Below are 7,983 nucleotides of genomic sequence, written 5' to 3' on the forward strand. Positions count from 1 at the left end.
GTCTGGACCTTTACTCTGACACCAAGGTGTGTACAGTACAGAACAAAGTACTGGTTGACCAGACAGGAGAGAGGTTACGTCTGGACCTTTCCTCTGACACCAAGGTGTGTACAGTACAGAACAAAGTACTGGTTGACCAGACAGGAGAGAGGTTACGTCTGGACCTTTACTCTGACACCAAGGTGTGTACAGTACAGAACAAAGTACTGGTTGACCAGACAGGAGAGAGGTTACGTCTGGACCTTTACTCTGACACCAAGGTGTGTACAGTACAGAACAAAGTACTGGTTGACCAGACAGGAGAGAGGTTACGTCTGGACCTTTACTCTGACACCAAGGTGTGTACAGTACAGAACAAAGTACTGGTTGACCAGACAGGAGAGAGGTTACGTCTGGACCTTTACTCTGACACCAAGGTGTGTACAGTACAGAACAAAGTACTGGTTGACCAAACAGGAGAGAGGTTACGTCTGGACCTTTACTCTGACACCAAGGTGTGTACAGTACAGAACAAAGTACTGGTTGACCAAACAGGAGAGAGGTTACGTCTGGACCTTTACTCTGACACCAAGGTGTGTACAGTACAGAACAAAGTACTGGTTGACCAAACAGGAGAGAGGTTACGTCTGGACCTTTACTCTGACACCAAGGTGTGTACAGTACAGAACAAAGTACTGGTTGACCAAACAGGAGAGAGGTTACGTCTGGACCTTTACTCTGGCACCAAGGTGTGTACAGTACAGAACAAAGTACTGGTTGACCAAACAGGAGAGAGGTTACGTCTGGACCTTTACTCTGACACCAAGGTGTGTACAGTACAGAACAAAGTACTGGTTGACCAGACAGGAGAGAGGTTACGTCTGGACCTTTACTCTGACACCAAGGTGTGTACAGTACAGAACAAAGTACTGGTTGACCAGACAGGAGAGAGGTTACGTCTGGACCTTTACTCTGACACCAAGGTGTGTACAGTACAGAACAAAGTACTGGTTGACCAGACAGGAGAGAGATTACGTCTGGACCTTTACTCTGACACCAAGGTGTGTACAGTACAGAACAAAGTACTGGTTGACCAGACAGGAGAGAGGTTACGTCTGGACCTTTACTCTGACACCAAGGTGTGTACAGTACAAAACAAAGTACTGGTTGACCAGACAGGAGAGAGGTTACGTCTGGACCTTTACTCTGACAACAAGGCTGTATGAATCATCCCTTTACACACACACAGAGAGACACACACACAGAGAGACACACACAGAGAGACACAGAGAGAGACACACACAGAGAGACACAGAGAGAGACACACACAGAGAGAGAGAGACACACACACAGAGAGAGAGACACGCACACAGAGAGACACACACAGAGAGACACACACAGAGAGAGACACACAGAGAGAGACACACAGAGAGAGACACACACAGAGAGAGACACACACAGAGAGAGATGCACACAGAGACACAGAGAGAGACACACACAGAGAGAGACACACACACACACAGAGAGAGACACACACACACACAGAGAGACACACACAGAGAGAGAGACACACACAGAGAGAGACACAAACACAGAGAGAGACACACAGAGAGAGAGACACACACACAGAGAGACACACAGAGAGAGAGACACCAACACAGAGAGAGACACACACACAGAGAGACACAGAGAGAGAGAGAGAGACACACACAGAGAGAGACACACACACACAGAGAGACACACAGAGAGAGAGACACACACAGAGCGAGACACAAACACAGAGAGAGACACAAACACAGAGAGAGACACAAACACAGAGAGAGACACAAACACAGAGAGAGACACACACAAAGAGAGACACACAGAGAGAAACAGAGAGAGTGAGACACAAACACAGAGAGAGACACACACAGAGAGAGACACACAGAGAGAGACACACACAGAGAGAGACACACACAGAGAGAGACACACACAGAGAGACACACACAGAGAGAGACACACAGAGAGAGAAAGAGAGAGTGAGACACAAACACAGAGAGAGACACACACAGAGAGACACACAGAGAGAGACACACACACACAGAGAGACACACAGAGAGAGAGAGACACACACACACAGAGAGACACACACAGAGACACACACAGAGAGAGACACACACACACAGAGAGACACACAGAGAGAGAGACACACACAGAGAGAGACACAAACACAGAGAGAGACACAAACACAGAGAGAGACACACACAGAGAGAGACACACAGAGAGAGAAACAGAGAGAGTGAGACACAAACACAGAGAGAGACACACAGAGAGAGACACACACAGAGAGAGACACAGAGAGAGACACACACAGAGAGAGATGCACACAGATAGAGACACACACAGAGGGAGAGACACACAGAGAGAGAGACACAAACACTCCCGTCAGACTCTCCACTGTTATAGCAATGTTGTATCTGGGTCTCATTTCCAACATACTGGAGCTCCTTTGGGGTTCCAACTCATTTCATCTCTCTGAGAAGCTGTGGGTTTCTACATATTTGTTTTAAATCCCATTATAAACTCTTTGTGATATGAATAACAGTTATACCTCCAGAGGTAATCATTCAAATCTAATCTCTTACAACAAGAGCTTCAGCGCTTTCTACTGTAATTATGAGAAAACATGACTTTAAGGACACACACACACACACACACATACATACACACACACATACATACACACACACATACACACACACACGCAAACACGTACACACACACACACAAATACACACCTGTTGTGAGTGTGTGTACGCTGTCCTGTGTGTCTGGGTGAGAATGTGTGGGACGTGGGCTGGGCTGTGGAGAACCGAGGTCCATCAGGATGAGGAAGCCCTCAAGACCACAGAAGCTCCGCGCCTCGGACGGCTCTCTCTGGGCCACAGCACGCAGCGCCTGGGAGAGACCGGATAGAGACCGCATTAACCGTTATGAGAGAAGGTGAGTGATGGGGTGAGGGAGAGAGAGAGAAAGAAAGAGAGGCAGAGAGAGAGAGAGAGAGAGAGAGAGAGAGAAAGAGAGAGAGAGAGAGAGAGAGAGAGGGTGAACGATGGGGTGAGAGAGACAGAGAGAGAGAGAGAGAGAGAGAGAGAGAGAGAGAGAGAGAGAGAGAGAGAGAGAGAGAGAGAGAGAAAAGAAAGAGGGTGAACGATGGGGTGAGAGAGACAGAGAGAGAGAGAGAGAGAGAGAGAGAGAGAGAGAGAGAGAGAGAGAGAAAGAGAAAGAGGGTGAACGATGGGGTGAGAGAGACAGAAAGAGAGAGAGAGAGTGAGAGAGAGAAAGAGAGAAAGAGAAAGAGGGTGAACGATGGGGTGAGAGAGACAGAAAGAGAGAGAGAGAGAGAGAGAGAGAGAGAGAGAGAGAAAGAGAAAGAGGGTGAACGATGGGGTGAGAGAGACAGAAAGAGAGAGAGGATAAAGCATGAGAAAACAAGATAAATTAAATGAGTGAAATTTGAAACCAATCAGGCTATGTTATCCCTGTAGAAATAGAATCTTATCCGAGTTCTGTGGGAACTTTTCCACGTACAGAATGAAACAATGATATTGTGTGAAAATGTTAAATATTATTTCTGAATTGTTCCCACAGCTCAATGTTCTTTAATATAATGTAAGAGGAGAGAGGACGAGATTGAGGGAGGGAAGGAGAACGAGGTCTACTATATAGGAGGTAATTAATGTCTAGCAGGTCGAGGAACATGGTTGTCTGATTCAGGCACAATGGACAGAGATAACAGCCATCTCTGATCAGACAGTTCATTTCAGCTGATTAATAAACTGTTATTGTCCTCTTTTCTCATCCCTCTGCCTCTGTGGAAAAGATCACATCATTAACTAGCAGATCGGCCATGTAGGACTGATCAAATGACATCATCTTTTTCTTCTCCCACCCCCTCTCTTTCTCTCTCACTCCCTCTCTTTCTCTCTCTCTCTCTCTTCTACCTCCCTCCCTCCCCCTCTCTCTCTTCTCCCTCCCTCTCTCTTTCTCTCTCTCTCTCTCTCTCTTCTCCCTCTCTCTTTCTCTCTCTTCTCCCTCCCTCTCTCTTTCTCTCTCTCTCTTCTCCCTCCCTCCCTCCCCCTCTCTCTCTTCTCCCTCTCTCTTTCTCCCTCCCTCCCTCCCCCTCTCTTTCTCTCTCTTCTCCCTCCCTCTCTCTTCTCCCTCCCTCCCCCTCTTTCTCTCTCTCTCTTCTCCCTCCCTCTCTCTCTCTTTCTCTCTCCCTCTCTCTTTCTCTCTCTATTCTCCCTCCCCTCTCTTTCTCTCTCTTCTACTTCCCTCCCCTCTCTTTCTCTCTCTCTTCTCCCTCACTCCCTCCATCCATCTCTCTCTCTCTTCTCCCTCCCCTCTCTTTCTCTCTCTTCTACTTCCCTCCCTGTCTCTTTCTCTCTCTCTTCTCCCTCCCCTCTCTTTCTCTCTCTTCTACTTCCCTCCCCTCTCTTTCTCTCTCTCTTCTCCCTCCCTCCCTTCCCCTCTCTTTCTCTCTCTCTTCTCCCTCCCCTCTCTTTCTCTCTCTCTTCTCCCTCCTTCCCTCCCTCCCTCCCACCCCTCTCTTTCTCTCCCTTCTACTTCCCTCCCTCTCTCTTTCTCTCTCTCTTCTCCCTCCCCTCTCTTCTACTTCCCTCCCCTCTCTTTCTCTCTCTCTTCTCCCTCCCTCCCTCCATCCCTCTCTCTCTTCTCCCTCCCCTCTCTTTCTCTCTCTTCTACTTCCCTCCCCTCTCTTTCTCTCTCTCTTCTCCATCCCTCCCTCTCTCTCTCTCTCTCTTCTCCCTCCCTCATTCTCTCTCTTTTCCTCTCTCTTCTACTTCCCTCCCTCTCTCTTTCTCTCTCTCTTCTCCATCCCTCCCTTCTCCCTCCGTTTCTGGCCAGGATGAGGATCTAACACACCTCTTTGGTGTAGCAGTGGTGTGGCTCAGCCCACGGTTGATTGAAGGAATGAAATTATTCTGATATGAAAGTAATTTAATTGATCAGACCAGTAGTCATAATGGGCAGCAGGTCTATTGTGGAGTCAGGCAGGGTTGTCTCAATGTCTTTAGACTGAAAGTGTCCACAAGTCACAATGTCTCTTGTCTCAATGTCTCTAGACTGAATGTGTCCACTAGTCACAATGTCCCTAATTTCAATATGTCCACTAGTCTCAATGTCTCTAATCTCAATGTCTCTAGTCTCAATGTCTCTAGTCTCAATGTGTCCACTAGTCTCAATGTCTCTAGACTCAATGTCTCTAATCACAATGTCTCTAGTCTCAATGTCTCTAGTCTCAATGTCTCTAGACGCAATGTGTCCACTAGTCACAATGTCTCTAGTCTCAATGTCCCTAGACTCAATGTCTCTAGACTCAATGTCTCTAGACTCAATGTCTCTGGACTCAATGACTCTGGACTCAATGTCTCTGGACTCAATGTGTCCACTATTCTCAATATCTCTAGTCGCAATGTCTCTAGTCTCAATGTCTCTAGTCTCAATGTCTCTAGACTCAATGGCTCTAGACTCAATGTCTCTGGACTCAATGTGTCCACTAGTCTCAATGTCTCTCGTCTCAATGTCTCTGGACTCAATGTCTCTGGACTCAATGTCTCTGGACTCAATGTGTCCACTAGTCTCAATGTCTCTCGTCTCAATGTCTCTGGACTCAATGTGTCCACTAGTCTCAATGTCTCTGGACTCAATGTCTCTGGACTCAATGTGTCCACTAGTCTCAATGTCTCTAGTCTCAATGTCTCTGGACTCAATGTGTCCACTAATCTCAATGTATCCAGTCTCAATGTCTCTAGACTCAATGTCTCTAGACTCAATGTGTTTACTAGTCTCAATGTCTCTAGACTGAATGTGTCCACTAGTGTCATAATGTATCCATCTCTCCATCTATAGAATCTAACTCACAATGGATGGTTCTGGGACCAGCTCTCCTGTCTCTGGTTCTGGGTCCAGGGCTGTTAGGAAGACAGGGGAACCCTCTGGGAGCCGGGTGGGAGAGAGGAAGGTAGAGCATCTGTGCTCCGCACTACCCCCCCACTCCTCTAAACATCCATCCATCTTCATCTCCTCGTCTGAGGAGTCTTCTTCGCAGGGTGTCAGGCCCGGGCTGTCACTGGATGACTCCATGTCAACATCTGTACAGGGAAATCAACAAGGAACCAGTATCAACCAATCACAATCTGTATGGGGAAATGATCATGTACCAGTATCAACCAATCACAATCTGTATGGGGAAATGATCATAACAGGCAATCATTACAGACCTGAGGTACGTACGCAGTATACCCTCTCTAAAAACTGAGGTACGTATGCAGTATACCCTCTCTAAACACTGAGGTACGTACGCAGTATACCCTCTCTAAACACTGAGGTATGTATGCAGTATACCCTCTCTGAAACACTGAGGTATGTACGCAGTATACCCTCTTTAAACACTGAGGTACGTACGTAGGAGGAACTGAAGAAATAATGTCAAACCTGGTGTTCTGGTGAATTGGGACCGGTTTAGACCACAGTATTTAGTACAGTAGCTGGTTGGTAGAGAGGCAGTGTTCTGGTGAATTGGGACCGGTTTAGACCACAGTATTTAGTACAGTAGCTGGTTGGTAGAGAGGCAGTGTTCTGGTGAATTGGGACCGGTTTAGACCACAGTATTTAGTACAGTAGCTGGTTGGTAGGAGGCAGTGTTCTGGTGAATTGGGACCGGTTTAGACCACAGTATTTAGTACAGTAGCTGGTTGGTAGAGAGGCAGTGTTCTGGTGAATTGGGACCAGTTTAGACCACAGTATTTAGTACAGTAGCTGGTTGGTAGAGAGGCAGTGTTCTGGTGAATTGGGACCGGTTTAGACCACAGTATTTAGTACAGTAGCTGGTTGGTAGAGAGGCAGTGTTCTGGTGAATTGGGACCGGTTTAGACCACAGTATTTAGTACAGTAGCTGGTTGGTAGAGAGGCAGTGTTCTGGTGAATTGGGACCGGTTTAGACCACAGTATTTAGTACAGTAGCTGGTTGGTAGAGAGGCAGTGTTCTGGTGAATTGGGACCGGTTTAGACCACAGTATTTAGTACAGTAGCTGGTTGGTAGAGAGGCAGTGTTCTGGTGAATTGGGACCGGTTTAGACCACAGTATTTAGTACAGTAGCTGGTTGGTAGAGAGGCAGTGTTCTGGTGAATTGGGACCGGTTTAGACCACAGTATTTAGTACAGTAGCTGGTTGGTAGAGCAGGCAGTGTTCTGGTGAAGGCAGTGTTCTGGTGAATTGGGACCGGTTTAGACCACAGTATTTAGTACAGTAGCTGGTTGGTAGAGAGGCAGTGTTCTGGTGAATTGGGACCGGTTTAGACCACAGTATTTAGTACAGTAGCTGGTTGGTAGAGAGGCAGTGTTCTGGTGAATTGGGACCGGTTTAGACCACAGTATTTAGTACAGTAGCTGGTTGGTAGAGAGGCAGTGTTCTGGTGAATTGGGACCGGTTTAGACCACAGTATTTAGTACAGTAGCTGGTTGGTAGAGAGGCAGTGTTCTGGTGAATTGGGACCGGTTTAGACCACAGTATTTAGTACAGTAGCTGGTTGGTAGAGAGGCAGTGTTCTGGTGAATTGGGACCGGTTTAGACCACAGTATTTAGTACAGTAGCTGGTTGGTAGAGAGGCAGTGTTCTGGTGAATTGGGACCGGTTTAGACCACAGTATTTAGTACAGTAGCTGGTTGGTAGAGAGGCAGTGTTCTGGTGAATTGGGACCGGTTTAGACCACAGTATTTAGTACAGTAGCTGGTTGGTAGAGAGGCAGTGTTCTGGTGAATTGGGACCGGTTTAGACCACAGTATTTAGTACAGTAGCTGGTTGGTAGAGAGGCAGTGTTCTGGTGAATTGGGACCGGTTTAGACCACAGTATTTAGTACAGTAGCTGGTTGGTAGAGAGGCAGTGTTCTGGTGAATTGGGACCGGTTTAGACCACAGTATTTAGTACAGTAGCTGGTTGGTAG

General features: G+C 47.2%; 1 protein-coding gene across 1 annotated transcript in view; it reads right to left on the minus strand.

The window, feature by feature from the left end:
* Window positions 1-7,983, minus strand: part of LOC112237141 — a 39,983-nt gene that overhangs the window by 29,849 nt on the left and 2,151 nt on the right. The window contains exons 2-3 of the mRNA XM_042314577.1: window positions 5,902-6,131; window positions 2,757-2,916 (exon numbers count right to left, since the gene is read on the minus strand). Coding sequence (XP_042170511.1) covers window positions 2,757-2,916; window positions 5,902-6,131 — 390 coding nt within the window. The remainder of the gene's footprint in view (window positions 1-2,756; window positions 2,917-5,901; window positions 6,132-7,983) is intronic.

Source organism: Oncorhynchus tshawytscha, unplaced genomic scaffold (genome assembly GCF_018296145.1).
Source record: "Oncorhynchus tshawytscha isolate Ot180627B unplaced genomic scaffold, Otsh_v2.0 Un_scaffold_14471_pilon_pilon, whole genome shotgun sequence".
NCBI lineage: Eukaryota > Metazoa > Chordata > Actinopteri > Salmoniformes > Salmonidae > Oncorhynchus > Oncorhynchus tshawytscha.